General features: G+C 49.8%; 1 protein-coding gene across 5 annotated transcripts in view; it reads left to right on the top strand.

Annotated features, from left to right (window-relative positions):
• The first annotated feature begins 15251 nt into the window (after positions 1-15251).
• Positions 15252-24750, top strand: part of EVI5L (ecotropic viral integration site 5 like) — a 67197-nt gene continuing 57698 nt past the window's right edge. For all 5 annotated transcript variants that reach the window (XM_073653877.1, XM_073653878.1, XM_073653876.1 and 2 more), the window contains exons 1-2: positions 15252-15375; positions 21717-21877. In XM_073653877.1, the coding sequence (XP_073509978.1) occupies positions 21717-21877 (161 nt within the window). In that variant the 5' untranslated portion in view covers positions 15252-15375. The remainder of the gene's footprint in view (positions 15376-21716; positions 21878-24750) is intronic.

Here is a 24750-nt window from a genome sequence, read left to right as displayed (position 1 = left end):
CAGTGTTAAAGATGATAATGTCATCTAAATAGGCCGACGCGTACTCCTGATGGGGCTTAAGCACTATGTCCTTCAACCTCTGGAATGTAGCCGGGGCCCCATATAACCCAAAAGGTAAGACCACATAGTGGTATAGACCCTCTGGAGTTACGAAGGCGGTCTTTTCCTTCGCCGAATCTGTGAGGGGTACCTGCCAGTAACCCTTGGTGAGATCGAGCGTGGTAAAGTACTGGGCCTGCCTCAGTCTCTCAATCAGCTCGTCCACCCTGGGCATTGGATAAAGGTCAAACTTTGACACTTCATTCAATTTCCGGAAATCGTTACAGAAGCGTAATGATCCGTCGGGTTTTGGAATCAATACGATGGGGCTAGCCCACTCACTCCGTGACTCCTCTATGACGCCTAGCTGAAGCATTTGTTTTACCTCAGCCGTGATGGCTTGCCTCCGTGCCTCGGTTACCCGGTACGGTCTTATTCGTACCCTTACGCCAGGTTCGGTGACAATGTCATGTTGAATAACCGTAGTCCTACCTGGTAGCTCTGAGAACACGTCGTTATTGTGCTGTACCAGCGAGCGAGCCTCCCGTCGCTGCTGTTTAGTGAGAGCATCACTTATCCTGACCTCCCCCTCGGAGGCTTCCCTGGCTAAAGGTAGAGAACTCTCTGGTGATATGCGCGGAGTGACGTCTGTAACTAAACACTCTCGATCTTTCCAAGGTTTTAACAGGTTTACATGGTAAAGCTGCTCAGGTTTCCTCCTTCCGGGCTGATACACCCGGTAATTTACCTCCCCCACTTTTTCTCGAATCTCATATGGTCCTTGCCACTTGGCCATGAACTTACTCTCGGCTGTGGGTACCAGTACTAACACCCGATCACCCTTGTTAGAAGTTCTGACTCTGGCTCTTTTATTATATGTGCGCCTCTGAGCTGCCTGGGCATCTAACAGATGCTCTTTCACGATGGGCATGACCGCCGCGATCCGGTCCTGCATACTAGCCACGTGTTCAATTATACTCCTATGTGGAGTCGGCTCTTGTTCCCATGTCTCTTTGGCTACGTCCAACAGACCCCTAGGGTGTCTGCCGTACAATAACTCAAAGGGAGAGAACCCTGTGGAAGCCTGGGGTACCTCACGGACGGCGAACATCAAATAGGGTAACAACATGTCCCATTCCCTTCCATCCTTAGAAACCACCTTTTTTAACATGGACTTGAGGGTTTTATTGAACCGTTCTACTAGCCCGTCGGTTTGAGGGTGGTACACCGAGGTGCGCAATTGTTTAATTTTTAGCAATTTGCATAGTTCCCTTGTCACTTTGGACATAAAGGGGGTCCCCTCATCCGTCAGGATCTCCTTGGGGAGTCCAAGGCAACAGAACATGGCAAACAGCTCCCGTGCAATCAGCTTTGCCGAGGTGTGGCATAGTGGTATAGCTTCCGGGTACCGAGTGGCATAGTCGACGACTACCAGTATATGTTGGTGTCCACGGGCGGATTTTACAATGGGTCCAACCAAATCCATTGCAATCCGTTCAAAAGGCACCCCTATCACAGGCAGAGGTACCAATGGGCTACGGAAACTTGCAGTGGGTGAGGTCAACTGACATTCGGGGCAGGATTCGCAATACCTTTTGACTTCCGCGTAAACCCCAGGCCAAAAGAACCGCTGTAAGATATGGTCTAGCGTCTTTTTCACCCCTAAGTGTCCACCCAACAGGTGTGAGTGTGCCATCTCCAGAATCTCTCGACGGTACGACTGAGGTGCCACTAACTGTTCTACAATCTCGTCCCTGATCTTATCTGTCCTGTAGAGTAACTCACCGTTGATTACCATGCGTGGAAATACAGTATCTGCACCGGGCTGTTGAGCTACGCCATTTATCTCTAACACGCTTTCCCGCGCCTGAGTCAGGGTGGGATCCCGTAGCTGAGCTGTCCCAAACGTGCCCCGTGACACTTTCAGCTCGGGGATCGATTGGGTGTCCTCGACCTCTCCTGCCAACACCTATAAGGGAAACCTATCGGGGTCACACTCTGTCCCTAGGTTTGACACCCCTACGGCAGGTTCATCGGGCGCAGGGTCGGAAATACATTTTACCGGGGGAGAGTGGATTTTGTTTTTCCACAGAGTCCAGAACAGGGGCAAGTCTCTTCCCAACACAGTCCCATAGGGAAGAGTTTTTACCACTCCCACCACATGTTTTATGTCTCCACATGGCGTGGACAAAACTATCTCTGCAGTTGGGTACTCTCGGAGGTCCCCATGGATACACACAACCCCGACTGGCCGTCCACTGGGGTTGTCTCTTGCCACCAGCGACCCATGTACCAGAGTCACGAGGCTCCCTGAGTCGAGGAGGGCCTCTGTGGGGTACCCATTAACCAGTACCTGGCATAGTTGGAGTTCACTGTCCCGGGATTCGGCGCTCGCTGTGCAGACGGTCTGGGCGTACATTGAGACCCGGCGGCTATATCCGCAGTCCATGGGTTCCGTAGTCAGGGGACAATTAGCAATCACATGTCCCAGCCCCTGACACCGCCAGCACCTAAGGGTGGTGGTACTGTTAGGTCTTATGACAGATTGGGAGGGAACCGGTCTCCTGCCACTCTCACTCCGGGGTTCCCTTTCAGCACGGGTACGGTGCTGACTGTCCCCAGCAGAGGGACGCGACCCCTTTCCCGACTCCTGGGTTGGCAGGGATCGGCGTGACAGCCGAGAGGGGGCGGAGTCTCGAATGAAGTCCTGAGTAGCCGAGTAGCGCTCGACCAAACTGACCACCTGGTCGAGGGTGCCGGGGTCCCCTTGCCCCACCCAACGTTGGATAGCGACTGGCAGAGTCCTCACCAGCCGGTCAACCACCACCCTCTCCACTATCTGGGCTGGGGACAAAGTCTCAGGTTGGAGCCACCTCTTTACCAGCTGCAGGAGGTCATAAGCCTGAGACCGGGCAGGTCGGGTCTCCACATAGGCCCACGAAAACACACGCTGAGCCCTCACGTATGTATTGACCCCCAGCCGGGCAAGTATCTCACCTTTGAGCCTCTGGTAGTCCCGGGCGTCCTCCTGACTGAGGTCGAAACAGGCCTTCTGGGCATCGCCAACCAAAAACGGAGCCACCACTTCCGCCCACTGGTCGGCTGGTAGGTTTTCCTGCTCTGCTGTGCATTCGTAGATGGTAAGGAAGGCTTCCACGTCGTCCTCCGGTCCCTTCTTCCTCAACGCTGATCGAACCTTGTCCCGGGCGTCTCGACGTTCCGGGGCTGATGCGGTCGGTGTCTCCCGCAGGGCAGCAATCTGTTGCATCATCAGTTCATTTGTTTTTTGCTGCTGCTGGTACAGTAGCTGCTGCTGCTGATTGTGCTGCTGTTCCCGCTTCTGCTGTTGCCGTTGGAGACTCAGGTGCTGCTCCTGCTGTTGCCGCTGGAGACTCAGGTGCTGCTCCTGCTGTTGCCGCTGAGACTGCAGCAGCTGCTGCTGGGCGAGTGCGAGCTGCTTTAATAGCTCCTCCATTTTGTCCATGGGGTGGAACTGAAAGGTGGCAGGCCGGATTGTGGTCATGCAGCGGCTGGTGGGGTATGCCTCAGTCACTATGCCCGCATTCTCCACCAAGCTGTAAGGCGGCGGTGTACACACCGTGCAGTAACTGAGGCAGTGACCCAAGCAAGTCCAACATAAGCAGCTTTTATTCAGCAACTCACGGTTAAACAGAAAGTCCTCCGGTTCGCAGCCGGGTTAACATGAGGCCATAAACAACGGTTGCCGGGGACAACGGCCATGCCAGGCCTCTCAGAGCCTGACAGGTGCAGAGCCTTCCTAGGCGGTGGTTCAGCCACACTCAGTCCTGCTGAGCTATCCTGCTATGCTCCTAGCAGGTTGCAACATAGAACAACACTAAACCTTAGTGAAGGAGTTTTAAAGGACCTGTGGCAAGAGCCACTGGAAAATCCGGGTTGGAGGGAGGAGGCCGCCCCACTGCCTCCTGTGACCTCCTCCAAGAAATGAAGGCCCTGCCTGGTTTTACTTAATCTGCCTTAGCCAGGTAGCCTGACCAGGTGATTGCTCACCTTCATTCCTGCATTGCAGCCGCAGCTGTGTCTGTGACTGCAATGCACTCCAATGGATTTAATAGGTCTCTGTACACATTCTGGGGGATATATAACGTCCCTTGTATACGATTCCGGTCACTGCCTCACAGTGCCAATAACAATGAGCAGTACTGTACGCTTAGTTGCCAAACTGCACACCCCTGCAGAGTTGTTGAAAGCTGTAACAGAGAAGGCAGATCTGTGGCTCTCATCGCTGAACCTACAGCCAGGCATGGTCGTGTGTGGCAATGGCCAGAACCTGGTGGCGGCTCTGAAGCTAGGCAAGCTTGCACACGTACTATGCCTGGCCCATGTGCTCAACTTAGTGGTTCTGCGATTTCTCAAAACCTAACCAGATCTGCCAGAGTGGCTTGTGAAAGTACGCCGCGTCTGTGCCCATTTCAGAAAGTCAGCTACAACTTCCGCCACCCTGGCAGTGCTTCAGCAGCGTTTGCAGCTTCCAGCTCACCGACTTGTGTGCGATGTGACAACGCATTGGAAATCAACGCAGCATATGTTTGGAATGATTTGTGAGCAGCAGAGGGCAGTTGTTGAGTACCAGCTTCAACACGCCCATCGGAATTCAGGTCAGCCTCCGCACATAAGAGCTGATGAGTGGGCATGGATGTCTGACATCTGTGCCATCTTCCAAAACTTTGAGGACTCCACCAAGATGGTGAGTGGCGATGATTGGAGACGGTGGTGTGAGGTTCGGATTAAGGAGGATGTTAGTCTTAGATCAGCTGCAGAACGAAGGGCACGGGAGGGGTGACATACAGAAATGAGGGATGAGACATAGGGCGGTGCAGAACTGTGGAGAGCTTGGTGGGTGAGAGAGGTGAGTTTGTATTGTATTCTGTAGTGACTGTTTAACCTAAGCAGTGCAATGACTGGCACAGGGTAGAAGCGTTGGTGAAGCGGCTTGATAGAAATACGACCCTGGCTGCTGCATTCAGAATGGATTGGAGAAGAGAGATTGTTTATAGGGAGACCGATTAGAAGAGAGTTGCAGTAGCGAATAAGAGCGACAGTAAGAGTTTTTGCAATTTCAAAGGTGAGAAAAGGTCGGATTTTGGAGATATTTTTAAGGTGCAGGTGACATGAGAGAGTGAGCGATTTTCCATGGGGAATAAAGGAAAGTTGTGTGCGTTATGGTGGCACCACCTAAAGGAAATTGCAAAGTCAGATATAGGTAGGTTAGTAAAAGTCAGATATAAGTAGGTTAGTAAAAGTCAGGTATAGGTAGGTTAGTAAAAGTCAGATATAGGTAAGTTAGTAAAAGTCAGGTATAGGTAGGTTAGTAAAAGTCAGGTATAGGGAGGTTAGTAGAGGGAGGAATCAGAAGGAGTTCATTTTTGGAGATATTCAGTTTAGGCCCTTGCTGAAGAATTATAAAAAAAAATTCCCATCTGACAATGCTGGTGGCAGAGGTCACAGACAGTTCATTGGACAACCAAGGAGTACAGGCGAGGGAGACACAGGCCAAATGCGTCAGAGGCAGGGGAATGCTGTCAAAGGTCTGGGACAGTTTTCTCAGACCCTCCCAGCGCCGAGGCCCTGATAGATCAGAGACTGGGATTGCCTACTCCCCTACCTGCTAGTCTCGATTAGGTAAGTTCCCTAGGCCTCTACAGGGTTCTTGTCGTTCAAGCTGTCATATGGACGGCACCCTCGGGAACTTCTGGACATTGCAAAGGAGACCTGGAAAGCCAAGGTATAAACCACCGGAGCATCATCAAGCATGTGGCGCAGATGCAAGCCCAGATCGCGAGGGTGATGCCGATTGTGAGGGAGAGCCTCCTTCAAGTACAAGTGGCCCTGGCAAGGGTCTTCAATCGGTCAGTATACCTTTCCCTTTAGGACCCTGAAATATCCTCACCTTACTGCTGTTAATCAGCACTTCCTTGCGGTGTCCTTAAATACACTCAAATCCTCAGAGAGTTGCTGGTGATAGCGTGTTTTACCTATTCAGGCCTGGGATTCTAGTAGTCGACTAGAATTAACTTGGAGTTCCATTGTGGATTGTTGCCGTGCTTTCTCTGGTGTAATCTTGGAGCTAAGTGTATTCCTCTGTATTCCCCTGTTTGTTTTCCCTGTGTATGCTTTAGTTTGTAGTGGGGCTGACTTAGTGCTCCCACTCCCTCCCGCTCCCTACCTAGGGCGTAGCCTTAGGGTCAGCTATGGTTTTCTGCTCGGCGATAGGTGCAGAACCTATTTAGGGTCTATAGGGGAGTTAGGGTTTGTCGTTAGATCTGTTTAGGGGTCTCCACTCTCCTTTCCTTAGTTGTAAAGCTCCCTCCCCTTTTCCCGTCGTTATACGCTGGGTTCTCCCCATACCTAGCTTGACACTGGGTGAGCCAAAAGCCGTATTGGATTCCCAAAGCCTGCTGCAAGGTGATTTCCAAGAAGGTAAGGAGAATGCTGAGCCTGGGCATCATCGAGGAGTCAAAAAGCGGCTGGTCCAGCCCCATTGTCCTTGTGCCAAAGCCGGATGGAGAGTGGCGTTTCCGTAAAGACTACAGGAAGCTGAATGAGGTGTCCAAGTTCAACCCATATCCGATGACCCGGGTCAATGAGCTCATTGAGAGGCTAGGGACAACCAGATAAATCACCACCCTGGACCTAACGAAAGGGTACTGGCAAATTTTCCTGTCCCCAAGTGCCAAGGATAATATGGCCTTCTCCACTCCTGACGGGTGCTTTCAGTACACCAGGATGGCGTTCGGTCTGTAAGGAACCCCAGCTACCTTCCAAAAAGCCATGGAATAGAAATCCTAGCCTCTCACAAAAGGTACGCCACAGCTTACCTAGATGACATTGTGATCTTCAATCCAGATTGGGGAAGTCATCTACAGAAGGTCCAGGCGGTACTGGAAGGCAGGGTTTACCATAAACCACTGAACACTGGGAAAAATGAAAGGTACTCCATAAGTAATACAAATATCCTGCAAAAACACAGGAGTGATATGCCAAGAATAAAAAATCAATCCTTTATTACATCAATATACACACATATAAATATAAGAACAAATAAAAAATGAATATACAAGCAGAAAGTGCCCTGAAACATCAGTAGCTAGAGGATATCTATATACACTGCTCAAAAAAAATAAAGGGAACACTCAAATAACACATCCTAGATTTGAATGCATGAAATATTCTCATTGAATACTTTGTTCTGTACAAAACTGAATGTGCTGACAACAAAATCACACAAAAATCATCAATGGAAATCAAATTTATTAACCAATGGAGGCCTGGATTTGGAGTCACCCCCAAAATTAAAGTGGAAAAACACTCTACAGGTTGATCCAACTTTAATGTAATGTCCTTAAAATAAGTCAAAATGAGTCTCAGTATTGTGTGTGGCCTCCACGTTCCTGTATGACCTCCCTACAACGCCTGGGCATGCTCCTGATGAGGTTGCGGATGGTCTCCTGTGGGATCTCCTCCCAGACCTGGACTAAAGCATCCGCCAACTCCTGGACAGTCTGTGGTGAAACGTGACGTTGGTGGATGGAGAGAGACATGATGTCCCAGATTTGCTCAATCGGATTGAGGTCTGGGGAACAGGCGGGCCAGTCCATAGCTTCAATGCCTTCATCTTGCAGGAACTGCTGACACACTCCAGCCACATAAGGTCTGGCATTGTCCTGCATTAGGAGGAACCCAGGGCCAACCGCACCAGCATATGGTCTCACAAGGGGTCTGAGGATCTCATCTCGGTACCTAATGGCAGTCAGGCTACCTCTGGCGAGCACATGGAGGGCTGAGGGCCCTCCAAAGAAATGCCACCCCACACCATTTCTGACCCACTCCCAAACCAGTCATGCTGAAGGATGTTGCAGGCAGCAGATCGCTCTCCACAGAGTCTACAGACTCTCTCACGTCTGTCACATGTGCTCAGTGTGAACCTGCTTTCATCAGTGAAGAGCACAGGGCGCCAGTGGCAATTTTGCCAATCCTGGTGTTCTGTGGCAAATGCCAAGCGTCCTGCACAGTGTTGGGCTGTGAGCACAACCCCCATCTGTGGACATCGGGCCCTCATACCACCCTTATGGAGTCGGTTTCAAACCGTTTGTGCAGACACATGCACATTTGTGGCCTGCTGGAGGTCATTTTGCAGGGCTCTGGCAGTGCTCCTCCTGTTCCTCCTTGCACAAAGGCGGAGGAAGCAGTCCTGCTGCTGGGTTGGTGCCCTCCTACGGCCCCCTCTACGTCTCCTGGTGTACTGGCCTGTCTCCTGGTAGCGCCTCCAGCCTCTGAACACTACACTGACAGACACAGCAAACCTTCTTGCCACAGCTCGCATTGATGTGCCATCCTGGATGAGCTGCACTACCTGAGCAACTTCTGTGGGTTGTAGAGCCCATCCCATGCTACAACGAGTGTGAAAGCACAACCAACATTCAAAAGTGACCAAAATATCAGCCAGAAAGCATTGGTACTGAGATGTGGTCTGTGGTCCCCACCTGCAGAACCACTCCTTTATTGAGGGTGTCTTGATAATTGCCAATAATTTCCATCTATTGTCTATTCCATTTGCACAGCATGTGAAATTGATTGTCAATCAGTGTTGCTTCCTAAGTGGACAGTTTGATTTCACAGAAGTTTGATTTACTTGGAGCTATATTCTGTTGATTAAGCAGTGTATATATGTCAGCTAATTAGCGGATACTTAGCCGATACTTAGGCTACTTACCTGACATATACATATAGATATCCTCTAGCTACTGATGTTTCAGGGCACCTTCTGCTTGTATATTCATTTTTTATTTGTTCTTATATTTATATGTGTGTATATTGAAGTAATAAAGGATTGATTTTTTATTCTTGGCATATCACTCCTGTGTTTTTGTAGGATATTTGTAGGTTTTACCATAAACTCAAAGAAGTGAACCATGGGAAAAGAAGAGGCAAAATACTTGGGCTACATCATCAGAAGGGGCGAAAAAAAACTGCAAGTAAATTAGGTGGAGGCTATCCAAAATTGTACGGAACCGAACTCCAAAAAGCAACTTCGGGCATTTCTGGGAATTGTAGGATACTATATTTATCTGAATTTCGCCATGATAACCACCCCCCTGACTGATCTTCTTAAGGGCTCAAAGACATCGATGGCCAAATAGTCGGGAACCAGAGATGGTGTTCCAGTAGTTGAAGCTCACCCTATGTAAACAGCGGGTCTTGGTCGCACCTGACTTCACTAAGGAGTTTGTGATTCAGACGGACACCTCCGAGGTCGGTTTAGGAGCTGTGTTGTCCCAGGAAATAGATGGGGATGAACATCCAGTCCTATTCCTGAGTAGGAAACTTTCCTCCTGTGAAAAGAAATATGCCATCGTAGAGAAGGAGTGCTGGGCAATTGACACGCTGAGGTACTACCTGTGAGGCCAGAAGTTCAGGCTAGTGTCAGATCATGCGCCCCTGAGATGGATGAGGGAAAAGAAGGGGAAGAATGCCCGAGTGACTAGGTGGTTTCTAGCGCTCCAAGACTTTAGATTTCATGTGGAGCACAGGCCAGGGAAGCTACATGGTAACGCAGATGCCCTGCCCAGACTTCACTGTTTAGTGAGTGAAGGTTCCAAAACCCCCGGCTTTGGGCAGAAGAGGGGGATATGTGACAAAAGTCACTGGCAAAGTGCTGGAGGGGAGATATGTTTCACTGAGGCTATTAGCTTCAGTGATTTGAAACCCAGAAATTTTTCTCCAGCACACTAAGTGTTGTGAGGGGTTAAGCAGCCATTTTAAGGCTGAGTTTTTGAGAACAACCATAGAGCAGGTAGGAGGTTGTTCTCCATATCTCCACACCAGGGTGTGGTCTGGGGTTTAAATAGACGGCCTGCTGAGGCATCCAGTGTTCAGTATGTCTGGAGAGGCTAGCACCAGAGAGGTGGTGTTATACTACCGTTTGCTAAACCCTGAGTGGGAGGATGCCAACTACCACAAGGACTGTGCTCCAGACTACAACTCCAGACTGCTGTTATAGGGGGGCTCCAGACTACACATCCAGACTGCTGTTATAGGGGGGCTCCAGACTACACATCCAGACTGCTGTTATAGGGGGGCTCCAGACTACACATCCAGACTGCTGTTATAGGGGGCTCCAGACTACATATCCAGACTGCTGTTACAGGGGGTCTCCAGACTACATATCCAGACTGATGTTATAGGGGGCTCTAGACTACATACCCAGGAGAGGAACTAGTGGGAAAGTCTAGGAACACTCTGGTGCAGGGGGTCCTGATTGATGCACCCGAACTACCCAGAGTGTGCTGAACCCCTTCCTGGTGGCCGCAGCGCGCCGTGAGGAGCAAGGAGAAGCCTTGCAGCTGACACCTAACAACGTGAGTAAAGCTTGGAAGACTGCATCCATTGCCTCCGGTTCCTCATTTCAGCGCGACACCACACCGCACCACCCACTACAACCCCCCCTGATCCGTCTTCTCTGCCCTGAGGCCCTGCTCCGCCTGTGGGGAGTAGTTCCATCTTCTGCTGCCATGACATCCCGCCTCAGAGGACTGCCGCAGTGCTGGTGGCGAATCACCAGGCACCACAGGTGGCGTAGTCATTACATCCATTCGATTACCACCGTCCCTCCTGGCCCTTATTTTTACTGTGACGACCCTGGGCACGGGCCGGGCCTAGGCCACGACTGCATCCACCGTACACCAGGAGGCCCGGTTCCGAGTACCCCCATCTCTCAGGGTAGGGCCAGCGAGCGGGAGCGAGGCGTCACAGACCTGGCGTAGTCGGCAGGATTGCGTACCCGCAGCAACGGAAGAAGTTGTCCCCATTGCTACCGGGTACTGCGTGCCTTTACTGAAAGACTGTCGTTTCACATTCCATGTGGCGTCCGCCCAAGAAGAACGGATGCCATTATGTGCAGAAAGGACAGCAACCCAGCACCTCCCATCGTGGGCCTGGCTCTCTAATGGCGCCAAAAGTGCAGACCGCCCCCTGCAGTGGAGACACTCCGCAAGGTAATGTCCGTCAAAGCGGATGGGATGTCCCTGGGAGTGCCCGTCAGCCAGCCGCCCTGGAGCCGCCCCGAAAGGAGGAGGAGACGAAAGCAACAACGAGGTGTGGCCGCAACAATCCCAGACTCACCGCACCCTGCAGCAGTGATGGACGCCGCTGAGGAGAGTCGTTTTAAGCCCTCCAACGCTGGTCCACAAGATGCCACCTTCTGTGGAATGGAAGGGATCCACTTGACCCCGGAGGAGGCCGAGTTCCTCCGTGGAGAAATGAAGGACCTGATACGGAGGGCCGAAGAGTCCGCAGCCCAGGCGGAGGAAGCCCAGGAGGCACCGTGCAGCCCCGGAGCGGGTAAGGAGAAAACCCCTATCCCGGGCGTGGGACGCAACGTGGCCCTCCTGGATCTCATGCCGGCACCCCCATCCCCGGGCCCTATCCTGGGAGCAGTTATTCGCCCCGGATCCTGAGGCCCAAGCCGCCGCAGCCTCCGGAAGCCTGCTATGACTTCCGACTCCCGGTTCAGAGGATCCCACGTTTTTTTTTTGGGGTGACCATCTGCCCCAACCCGGACTGGTCCGCACAAAGTGGAGGACCAACAGCGGCCCCCGTTGGCACCGTTGCCAGTGCCCCCAATTGCTTGCCCAGGAGGAGGGGAGTGTGGACGGGACAACCGGGGGGGGGGGATCTGTTTTATAAGCCCAACGTTTGACCTCAGAAGTAAAACCTGTCTGGAGTGGCTCTCTTGGAGGTCCAACTCAGGATCTCCATGCCCTGCAGCCACCCCAGGGCCTACATTGAGGGTTTGGGACAGGTCCCTCTTGCTGCTGAACTGACTCTTTTTCTATTTTTCTACTGAACTGTCTACGTGCATAATGTCTTTTAATGTTTTATATATTTTATATGTCTTGCAACGTTTAAGAAAGTACCTCCCATAAAGGGAAGATAGTTATACTGTTATGCAAAAATTTAAAAAGTCTGTACCAATGCTTTGCTCTCTTTTCCGCCCGTGGACGTGCTGTGTTTCACCAGGGGGGAATGTGGCGCCCCTGAGGGTTCATTCGCCACAGGGGTACTGCACCTCAGACTGAGGTGTGGTATCTCCTCTCCGAGGTAAGGTGGAGCACCTCTCAGGACTCAGCCATCCATTCAACACTACACCACTCCTGTCCTGAGGGGGGCTTTAAGGCATCATAGTGCTGCCCCAGCCGGGATAGAGGAGATGGGGGGAACCAAAGATAGGGGGAACCATGTAGTGGGTGAGGGTGGAGGATGCACCTTTAGGTTACACTCATCCAATTCATATTTAACCAGCGGCCATCTTAAGTTCAGGGTCTTTGGTTGTGGGTCTTCGGCTGGAAGGCAGCGCAGGGCCTCATCTGGCTGGAGGCTTACGGTCCTCGGTCTCAGGCCTCGAGACAAGGAGCGGGGTGGAGTGATCGGCGGTGGAGTATTGGCGCCTCCACCCCGGCCAGGGTCCCAGAAGCAAGAAGGCCAAGGCAGGGAGCAGAGGAGGAAGCTCCGTAGGCGGGGAGCAGAGGAGAAAAGCTCCGTAAGAGGGGTACCGGCCCCCGATATCTGACTCTGCTACTTCATGTCCTAGTCAGAAAAGCCCGGAGGCTTAGAGGATCCCACCGGGTAACGGATGGAGCGGAGTCGCCACCCGTACCCTTGTTCTGTTTATAGCCAGAGTGAGACCCAGCCTTGTAACACGCACCACATACGGACAGGAGAGGACCTAGTGGGAAAGTCTAGGAACACTCTGGTGCAGGGGGTCCTGATTGATGCACTCGAACTACCCGGAGTGTGCTGAACCCCTTCCTGGTGGCCGCAGCGCGGCGTGAGGAGCAAGGAGAAGCCTTGCAGCTGACACCTAATAACGTGAGTAAAGCTTGGAAGACTGCATCCATTGCCTCCGGTTCCTCATTTCAGCGTGACACCACACTGCACCACCCACTACGACCCCCCCTGATCCGTCTTCTCTGCCCTGAGTCCCTGCTCCGCCTGTGGGGAGTAGTACCATCTTCTGCTGCCACGACATCCCGCCTCAGAGGACTGCCGCAGCGCTGGTGGCGAATCACCAGACTCCACAGGTGGCGTAGTCATTACATCCACTCGATTATCACCGTCCCTCCTGGCCCTTATTTTTACTGTGACGAGCCTGGGCACGGGCCTGGGCACTGCATCCACCGTACACCAGGAGGCCCGGTTCAGAGTACCCCCCCATCTCCCCCCATCTCTCAGGGTAGGGCCAGCGAGCGGGAGCGAGGCGTCACACACCTCCAGACTGCTGTTAGAGGGGGGCTCCAGACTACACATCCAGACTGCTGTTATACGGGGCTCAAGACTACATCTCCAGACTGCTGTTATAAGGGGGCTCCAGATTACACATCCAGACTGCTGTTATAGGGGGGCTCCAGACTACACATCCAGGCTGCTGTTATAGGGGTCTCCACACTAGACATCCAGACTGCTCTTATTGGGGGCTCCAGACTATACACCCAGACAGCTGTTATAGGGGGCTCCAGACTACACCTCCAGACTGCTGTTATAGGGGGGCTCCAGACTACACATCCAGACTGCTGTTATAGGGGGGCTCCAGACTACACATCCAGACTGCTGTTATACGGGGCTCAAGACTACATCTCCAGACTGCTGTTATAAGGGGGCTCCAGATTACACATCCAGACTGCTGTTATAGGGGGGCTCCAGACTACACATCCAGGCTGCTGTTATAGGGGTCTCCACACTAGACATCCAGACTGCTGTTATTGGGGGCTCCAGACTATACACCCAGACAGCTGTTATAGGGGGCTCCAGACTACACCTCCAGACTGCTGTTATAGGGGGGCTCCAGACTACACATCCAGACTGCTGTTATAGGGGGGCTCCAGAGTACACCTCCCGAATGCTGTTATAGGGGGGCTCCAGACTGCTGTTATAAGGGGGCTCCAGACTACATCTCCAGACTGCTGTTATAGGGGGCTCCACACTACTCGCCCAGACTGCTGTTATAGGGGGCTCCAGACTACACATCCAGACTGCTGTTATACGGGGCTCAAGACTACATCTCCAGACTGCTGTTATACGGGGGCTCCAGATTACACATCCAGACTGCTGTTATAGGGGGGCTCTAGACTACACATCCAGGCTGCTGTTATAGGGGTCTCCACACTACACATCCGGACTGCTGTTATTGGGGGCTCCAGACTGTACACCCAGACAGCTGTTATAGGGGGCTCCAGACTACACCTCCAGACTGCTGTTATAGGGGGGCTCCAGACTACACATCCAGACTGCTGTTATAGGGGGGCTCCAGAGTACACCTCCAGACTGCTGTTATAGGGGGGCTCCAGACTACACCTCCCGACTGCTGTTATAGGGTGCTCCACACTACTCGCCCAGACTGCTGTTATAGGGGGCTCCAGACTACACATCCAGACTGCTGTTATAGGGGGCTCCAGACTACACATCCAGACTGCTGTTATACGGGGCTCAAGACTACACCTCCAGACTGATGTTATAGGGGGCTCTAGACTACACATCCAGACTGCTGTTATAGGGGGGCTCCAGACTACACCTCCCGACTGCTGTTATAGGGGGGCTCCAGACTGCTGTTATAAGGGGGCTCCAGACTACATCTCCAGACTGCTGTTATAGGGGGCTCCACACTACTCGCCCAGACTGCTGTTATAGGGGGCTCCTGACTACACATCCAGACTGCTGTTATAGGGGGCTCCACTCTACACGCCCAGACTGCTTTATAGGGGGGCTCCAGACTGCTTTATAGGGGTAGGTTTATGTCTGTTGTGCACTAAGCAGAGACACATCCTGCACATACCATGCACTTGTTTGACGCTGATTATTATTATAGCTAAAGTGAAATATTTTCATCTCGCTTCCCTATTGGTCCACTTATCTGCAAATAAGAAAAATATCTATTATCCTATTGGCTATATACATCGCCTAGCTCTGCCTTCTTCAGGAAGGTAAGCTGCTAGTAACACACTTATCAAGTCCCACCCCGCTGTCATTTTCTCGCTTTCTGATTGGTCATTTTCTCGCTGTCTGTTTCTCGGATTGGCTACACCTCATTACCATAGTTACTAGCTAGCTCCGCCCCACTGTCACCGGTTCAGTCACTGATTGGCTGCGGCGTAAGTCAATCATCTGAAGGTCGAAACCCCATTGCCTGGGTCTGTGTTGGCGTAGGAAAGAAGGCGGGACTATGTCCTGTGTCTGATTTCTCAGCCGTTCGGTGCTGGAGAGCCCCGGGGAGGGAGGAGCAGCGTGACAGCGCCGGGGCCTGAGGTGAGAGCTTGCTGTACGGTACATGTCGCACTGCTATGTAACGTAATGAAGGCATTTGCCTTCTGGGGTGATACTGGACGTCACGGTGACCCCGTAGAGGGCGTGTCCCTGGTGCTGGTGACATCATCATAGGATCAGGTGCTGCAGGCAGATATGTGTGCGGGATAGACGCAGTGTCGTTACCTCATTCATTAATGAGGTCATGAATCATCTCGAGATTCCTCCTGCTGACGTCACTACGTATCCACCTGTCCATCATCACCCCACCTGGCCCCGAGCCCCCTCCCTGCAGCCAGACGTGGTGCTCTGTGGCCAGTACTACTCCCCCCATCCTCTCCTCCCTTATTCTCTCCCAGTGTCCAGTACTACTCCCCCATCCTCTTCCTGTGTCCACTACTACTCTCATCTTCTCCCTTATTCTCTCCCAGTGTCCAGCACTACTCCCCCATCCTCTTCCTGTGTCCACTACTACTCTCATCTTCTCCCTTATTCTCTCCCAGTGTCCAGCACTACTCCCCCATCCTCTTCCTGTGTCCACTACTACTCTCATCTTCTCCTTATTCTCTCCCAGTGTCCAGCACTACTCCCCCATCCTCTTCCTGTGTCCACTACTACTCTCATCTTCTCCCTTATTCTCTCCCAATGTCCAGCACTACTCCCCCATCCTCTTCCTGTGTCCACTACTACTCTCATCTTCTCCCTTATTCTCTCCCAGTGTCCAGCACTACTCCCCCTGTCCTCTCTCCTATGTCCAGTACTACGCCGCCCCATCCTCTATTCCATGTCCTGTACTACTCTCCCCTCCTCTCCTCTGTGTCCAGTACTGCTCCCCCAGATCCTCTGCTCTCCCAGTGTCCAGTACTAATCTCCTCATCCTCTCTCTAGTCCTCTTACTGTGTCCAGTACTACTCTCCCCATCCTCTCCCCCCATGTCCAGCACTACTCTCCCCATCCTCTCCCCCCATGTCCAGCACTACTCTCCTCATCCTCTCCCCCCATGTCCAGTACTACTCTCCCCATCCTCTCCCCCCATGTCCAGTACTACTCTCCCCATGCTCTCCCCCCATGTCCAGTACTACTCTCTCCATCCTCTCCCCCCATGTCCAGTACTACTCTCTCCATCCTCTCCCCCATGTCCAGTACTACTCTCTCCATCCTCTCCCCCCATGTCCAGTACTACTCTCTCCATCCTCTCCCCCCATGTCCAGTACTTCTCTCCCCATCCTCCCCCCCCCATGTCCAGTACTACTCTCTCCATCCTCTCCCCCCCCATGTCCAGTACTACTTTCTCCATCCTCTCCCCCCCCATGTCCAGTACTACTCTCTCCATCCTCCCCCCCCCCATGTCCAGTACTACTCTCTCCATCCTCTCCCCCCCCATGTCCAGTACTACTCTCTCCATCCTCTCCCCCCCATGTCCAGTACTACTCTCTCCATCCTCTCCCCCCCATGTCCAGTACTACTCTCTCCATCCTCTCCCCCCATGTCCATTACTACTCTCTCCATCCTCTCCCCCCCATGTCCAGTACTACTCTCTCCATCCTCTTCCCCCATGTCCAGTACTACTCTCTCCATCCTCTCCCCCCCCATGTCCAGTACTACTCTCTCCATCCTCTCCCCCCCATGTCCAGTACTACTCTCTCCATCCTCCTCCCCCCCATGTCCAGTACTACTCTCTCCATCCTCTCCCCCCCATGTCCGTACTACTCTCTCCATCCTCTCCCCCCCATGTCCCAGTACTACTCTCTCCATCCTTCCCCCCCCCCCCAGGTCCAGTACTACTCTCTCCATCCTCTCCCCCCCCATGTCCAGTACTACTCTCTCCATCCTCTCCCCCCCTATGTCCAGTACTACTCTCTCCATCCTCTCCCCCCCATGTCCAGTACTACTCTCTCCATCCTCTCCCCCCCCCCCCATGTCCAGTACTACTCTCTCCATCCTCTCCCCCCCCCATGTCCAGTACTACTCTCTCCATCCTCTCCCCCCCCATGTCCAGTACTACTCTCTCCATCCTCTCCCCCCCCATGTCCAGTACTACTCTCTCCATCCTCTCCCCCCCCATGTCCAGTACTACTCTCTCCATCCTCCCCCCCCCCATGTCCAGTACTACTCTCCCCATCCTCTCCCCCCATGTCCAGTACTACTCTCTCCATCCTCTCCTCTCCTGTCTGTGTCCATTACTACTCTCCCCATCCTCTCCCCCCATGTCCAGTACTACTCTCCCCATCATCTCCCCCCATGTCCAGTACTACTCTCCGCATCCTCTCCTGAAATCTCAGTTTCTGGTCTCAGTTACTGATGTGATGGACTCATTGACTTCTTCGGAAAATGTGATGAACGTGTTGTTAGTTTTGTGCGTTCTGCAATGTAATGAGTCACGTCTGGCTGATGGCTGGGGGAGCCGACACTCCGGTCCTGGGAAGACATTTAGGCTAAATCCTCTATAGGAACATTAGATAGATTAACCCCTTGTGTGTGTATCCTATTGTGTAACTGCGGCTAAGGAACAAGTCCCAATGCATCGTCATCATCACAACCGAGCCCAGGAATCAGAAATGCTGCACAGGTCTTTATCCAAAAGTCCATTAGACCCAGAACACACAGCAGGGAGGGTTTCGCACCTGCTTTGTCTGTGTTTTCCACCCCAGATGGTGCAGGTGTGAAACTCCCGTTGGTTCTGCCTGCCCTGAGTGGGTGAAACCTGATTCTTCAGGGCTGTAATATCTTTTTTTTATATATGTTTCAGTGGCTTAAAAAATTCTGCACTTTGTAAAAAGAAATTGGCCTGTGTCAGCCATTTATTGAGACCCATAACTTTTTTTATTTTCTCACCACTGGAGCTGTGAGGGCTCGCTTGTGAGTGCTGAGCTGTAGATTGTATTGAGACCACTTTGGGGTATATTCAGTGGGGTGATTGCTCTTTAGTGGAGAGGCGGCGACTGAAAAACGCCCAATGTTGGTGTTTTTACTTTTGCTGCTTATATTTTGGGATCTGATTGGCCGTGGATCTAGTACCTGCACCGCACTGGTGGATTGCTGCTGCCTCTTTGCTGTTTGTTTTTCCGTTCTATCATGTAGATTTTTTTATTTCCTTTGTTTACAGTAAAAAAATGTATAATTTCATAGATCCGGGTTTGATGGACGCGACAACACCAAATATATGTTTATTTTATCATTTCTCTACCTTTAGATTAGAAGGTTTGGAGGGGGGAGTAGTTTTTTTTTTTTTTTTCAATATTTTTATAAACTTTTTTTTTTTTTGTACTTAACCACCTTTTTTTAGTCCCTTTAGGGGACTTCTTTAAATTATATACTGCAGTGCTTGAGTATTGAACATGAAGTCCAACCTAAATGCCGCCGTCAGCGAGTGGTTAAACAGCCGCGATTGGAACTGAAGGAAAATGTTGGCTGTATAACACAGGCCCGCTCCTTACCCGGGCATCCGCCCGCTCCTTAGCCCAGCACCCACCTATTCCTTATCTCGGTACCCACTCACTCCTTACCCCAGCACCCGCTCCTTACCCCAGCACCCACCCGCTCCTTACCCGGGCATCCGCCCGCTCCTTAGCCCAGCACCCACCTATTCCTTATCTCGGTACCCACTCACTCCTTACCCCAGCACCCACCCGCTCCTTACCCCGGCACGCGCCTATTCCTTACCCCAGCACCCACCTATTCATTATCTCGGTACCCACTCACTCCTTACTCCAGCACCTGCTCCTTACACCTCAGCACCCGCTCCTTACCCCAGCACCCACCCGCTCCTTACCCCGGCACCCGCCTATTCCTTGCCTCGGACCCCCAGGAATCGATAGAAAGTTAATGCACACACTTTAACTTTGGCCAAACTTACTGATTTTGGAAGAGCTGGACCACCATTTATGTGTTGGGGGAGTCCACCTCCCGAGTCTTCCCCGGAAGAAAGATTGCACTTGTTGACTTTTAACACCCTTTTTTTTTGTTTTGTTTTCCCTGGGGTTTCTGGTAGTAATTTACGCCCCTGTTCAGAGCATGTCCATTCTCAGCCAAATTGATCATGCATGTGTATAGGTGGCCCTGAGGAATAGTCATCAGCAAACCGTACAATCAGCCAACAGCTTAAAGGGAATCTGTCAGCAGAGGTTTGTTATGTAATCTGAGAGCAGCATGATGTAGGAGTTGAGCCCCTGATTCCAGCGATGTGTCACTTATCAGGCTGTGTTGTTTATTTCAATAAAATCAGTGTTTTATCAGCAGGAGATTATCACTACAGGTCTAGGTGTCTTGTGCCTCCTGGTCCAACCTCGCCCCCACCACTGATTGGCTGCTTTCTGTCTACACAGACAGAAAGCAGCCAATCAGTCGTGTGGGAGGAGTCATACAGGGCGCGACATTCAGAGCTCTGCTAGGTCTGCAGCAGAGAAAACAGGGATTCTATGAAAACGACACCAAGCAGCCCAGCAAGTGATACATCACTGGAATCAGGCTCTCTGCCCCTACATCGTGCTGTTCTCAGATTAAATAGCAAGAAAACAGTGACAAATTCCTTTTAACTATATGTTCATCTTTATAGAGAAGCCAGAAAAAAGTGGAAGTAGAGTGATAAATACATGAAGTGACCAGATAATGACTGGTTCACTACAGATCAGTAAAGTATAGGGTCTTCTCGCGATAGTGACTCAAAAATGCATGGGGGTCCCACTTTTTGGATACCTATCATCTGGCTATTATGATTTGGCTGATCAATTTTATTAGAGAGCAGCCCCTTTAAGTGACCCTCATCTTTTCGACTGCTCTAATGATCATATTGTTATGGGAGGGATTTAAAGTTAAACTTTAGCCTAAAGTTATTTTCCGGACTATGCTAGGAATTCACTTAAGTATCACTTTTAGGTTGTCCAAGGCGGTAACAAGCCACCCATACAGGCTATTACTGCGCTTCTGCAGGCCTCCGATTTTACATGGGGTCTGTTTTAGTCGGATTTCATAGGAATCTAAAAAAAACATTTAATGATGTTCTATAACTGGAGGTTATTAATGTCTGCATTCAACTGGAGGGACCAAAATGTAGGCCGTGCTATATCTTTAGCCTTTCTGATATTTCCTCACTTTGTTGTCATTTTTTTTCTCACTTGTTGCCTTATGGAAACAATCAGCAAGCAGGATTACTGCTGTTAACGGATCTTATTCTGGACTTGGTGCAGGATGTACTTCTACAGGATGAATTAAAGCCAGGTCTCTAAAAATAGGACTCGATGGGTGATCATTTGACTCCTAGGAACTCCCATAAGTGCCGTCTGTGGTCCCTTCTTTGTGCTCACGAATCTGTTCATTCTCTTTTTTTTTTTTTTTTTGACCCCGTACCTCTATTTATCTTGAACATTCATATTTTAGTGCAAATATCAGGCAATTGTTAAAGGGAATCTGTCAGCAGGTTTTTGCTACCCCATCTGAGAGCAGCATGATATAGAGGCAAAGACCCTGATTCCAGCAATGTGTCACTTACTGGGCTTCTTGATCCAGTGTTAATAGAATCACAGTTTAACCACAGTTTGTCCTCCTGCTTTTTTTAGGATTGACCACAGGTTTTGAATGGGATTGAGATCTGAGAAGTTTCTTGGCCAGGGACCCAAAATGTCAATGTTGCTTGTTCACCGAAACATTTAGTTATCACTTTTTCCTTGTGACCTGGTTTCCATCATACTGGAGAAAGCATTGTTCATTACCAAATTGCTCCTGGATGATTGGGAGAAGTTGCTCTTGGAGGATGATTAGATCCCATTCTTCATTCATGGCAAAATTGTGAGTGAGCCCCCTCCATGGATGAAAAGCCCCCCACACACGGATGGTGTCAGGATGCTTTACTGTTGACTCATGGTGGTCCTCACCTTTTGTCCTCTGGACATTCATTCTTCTAGATGTCCAAAATGGTCTAAAAGAGGTTTCACAAAAGAAAATAACTTTGCCGCGATTCCTCTGCAGTCCAATCCCTATACTTTCTGCAGAATTATTTTCTCTGATGAAGCCCCCTTTGTTTCCCTACACAAAGACTCCCTTAAACGTGAACCCCTACTCTGAAGATTTGTGGTGACGCCACCTCTGAGGAAATCATAAAGTGCTTTAATAGTGGGATTTATGAATTTTGGAGATTTATTAAAACAAGTACATGGGGATGGAGTGGTTGCCCATGGAAGCCAATCAGATGTGAGCTCTTATAATCAAGAAGACCTTTGGAAAATGAAAGCAGTGAGCTGATTGGTTGCAAATTGCTCCATTGTGCTCTTTCCATGAAGTCATAGTATTGTGTAAATGAAGTTAAGCTGTCTCTACACCCATCGTGACTCACCGTTTTATTGTTTCAGATGAGCACTCTGGCCCCCCTCCATCTCGCAGACATGGCCAGCCCGGCTCTTAGTCCCGATGATTCGTCCCTGTCGGCGGCTGTGAGCATCTCGCCCTCGGACTCTGAGAACCTCAGTCCGGATGAACTGGAGCTGCTCAGCAAGCTGGAGGAGCAGAACAGGTATGCGGCGTATAATGCTGGATACATATAGTGTGCATAAGGCCATTTATGTCAGTGAGATTACACCTTTGATATGGAATAAATTTGTTTAATTGCCTTTAGTTTATAAAAATGCAGTAAGTTTGATTCTTCAATCTTCACCCAATAAGCAGACTGATCCGAGTTTCATATTTTGGGTGTCAGATCTGTGTGCATCCGGGGAAAATTAGGTCTTCATTAGCTTCTATATCAGCACAGCTTCTATCCTGCACCTATTTCCTCTTCATGTGCTTTCCTCCTTGTCTACAACTAGTCTTCTCTGCCCTCTCAGAGACTGTACATGCTTTCTTCCATGTTCACATTTTGGAGATCTGTATATAATCTCTTATTTCTACCTGCTGCTGTCTCTAACACTGAAATAAAGGAGAAGGGGAGCAGAGAGAACTGTCAGGAGTATCAGCTCTTACAGATTTGCATCTTGTTTTGCTGGTCTTTTAGCTAGATAAGACTTCCAGGCACTCTGCTGCAGCAATATGGACTATTCAGAAAGTTTACTAAGTTAGGGAACAAATAAAAAAGCAAAATAAAATTCTGTGTGAAGGTGTACATAGCCCGTAATGAGACAACCGCCTTAAAGGGTTGTCTAATTAAGGCAACTAAAGTCGTATCTTTTTAGGGCACACAGTGGGGTCAGCCAATTGCAACCCCCCTCTGAAAAAAAACAGAGAATGGCTCTATACAAGCAGCTTTCCTTAATGGAGGACTTGCAACAGAATGTTTGTGTCGGCCTCTAGCTCCTCCCTCTCCATTGAATTTAATGAGCACTAACTGTCATATCCTATCTCAGTAATATGAATATATGTGCTCACCAAAAATAGATTTTACAGCTTTTACCCATTATTTGAGAGTGAAATATTAGACCAGGTGGAGGAAGGAGATTTTTCTAATAAGATATATTACAAAGTTGCTTATTTTCATGACTATTATTGATTTAAACCATAAAAATGAAAACGACGTTTACCCCTTTAAGCCATCCTTGTATTACATGGATGACCAGTTGTCTAAATGGCTGCCATTTTATACTAAAGGAGATTTCTCTAATAAAATATATTACAAAGTTGCTTATTTTCATGTCTGCTATTGATTTATGACATAAAAATAAATAAAAATGAAAATGACGTTTACCCCTTTAAGCCGTCCTTGTATTACATGGATGACTAGTTGTCTAAATGGCTGCCATTTTATACAGCATTTCCCCTACAGCAGGGAAAATGCCTGCCCGCAGCAACTTTCCCCACCACAATGAGCTGTTCGGCAGGAACGGTGGGTAATGGCACCTGGTGCAATCAGTTGATCACCCCAATCATCCCTAAGAGAATAACTGACCTTGTTGTCCATAGCAACCAATCAGAGCTCAGCTTTCCTGTCTTAAACTGCTTTGGTAAGATGAAAGCTGCGCTGTGATTGGTTGCTATGGGTGACAAGGCTAGTGGGCTTTTTGGATAAATGAGGTCCATTGATTTTCTCACGGTAAAAAAAAAATCTGAACGATTTACAGCGAGGGGATTATGAGAAATCAATGATAAAGCCGGGGTTTTCCTCTTTATGCATCGTCTGATGTGTTTCAGTTACTGGACAACGCGGGAATCAATTTCTCTGCTCTTAGCTTAATCTCAGGGGTTTTTTTTCATTCTTCTGTTTAAGAAGGGAACAGTGTGAAGTGAGGTGACATTTTAAAGAGCCCCCTCCCAACCTTAAAATCTCAAGTAAATAAGTCCTTAAAGGGGTTTTCCCACGAACAAAGTTAATTTTAATTAATAAATCTTATAATAATAATAATAATAATAAGTTCCACAATTGGATGTGTTTAAATAAAATGTTCCTGTGCTGAGATAATCTTATAAATGTGCCCTGCTGTGTACTGTGTAATGGCTGTGTCTGACTGTACAGGAATATGGTCTGATCATACCACAGCTCCTGGGCAAGGGAGGAAGCAAAAGAGTATACAGACAGGACAGCACGGGATCACAGCTGCTGCTTTCTGTGAGGTAAAACATGTTTTTAAACAGGCAGGGAAATGTTTTACCTCACAGAAAGCATCAGCTGTGATCCCCTGCTGTCCTGTCTGTATACTCTTTTTCTTCCTCCCCTGCCCAGGAGCTGTGGTATGATCAGACCAGGTTCCTGTACGGTCAGGATAAGATTATCTCAGCACAGGAACATTTTTTTAAACGCATCCAATTGTGGAAGTTATTATTATTCCCAGTGCTGTGAAGTGGAAGTCGTGGAGTCGGTGCTCATTTTGGTGGAGTCGGTATAAAATGGACCGACTCCTAAAATATATAATAAATTGGGTGCAGTAGATCAATGCAGTTTGTGGGGAATATTTTTTCATAGGAATTTGGGAAAGTTATGAAATGTCCTATAAATAGGTGTTCTATTCCTGATCTAAGGCTACATTCACACACAGCGTTTTTGCCGCGTTTTTTTGAGGATACGTTTTTCAGCTGCAAAAGCAGATCAGCTTTTTAAAAAACCGCATCACCTGAAAGGTTTTTGAGCTCATAGATAATGTTTTCAATAGCAAAAGCAGATTAGAAAAACGCCGAACAAACTGACATGCTCATTCTTTGTGAGGATCCGTTTTTGAGCCCAAAAACGGATCCTCACAAAACGATGTGTCTGAATGTCATATCTTGAAACCCATTGACTTTGCTGGGATGCCCAGAGACACTGCATTTTACTGCAAAAACAGACCCCCCCCCCCCTAGAAGCAGGGGCACGCACCTATCAAAACTCACTTGTATGCTGCAGTGCTCCCGTCCTGCACTGGCTCCAGACTGCCGGGGGCAATCTCCCCTCCTCCGTCCTGTCTACTGCTGTCTTCACCAGAG

The sequence above is a fragment of the Phyllobates terribilis genome, unplaced genomic scaffold (genome assembly GCF_046119375.1).
Source record: "Phyllobates terribilis strain yellow unplaced genomic scaffold, ASM4611937v1 Scaffold_11__3_contigs__length_659146591, whole genome shotgun sequence".
Taxonomy (NCBI): domain Eukaryota; kingdom Metazoa; phylum Chordata; class Amphibia; order Anura; family Dendrobatidae; genus Phyllobates; species Phyllobates terribilis.
Note: the sequence above shows the minus strand (reverse complement) of the source record. Positions and strands in the feature narration are given on the sequence as shown.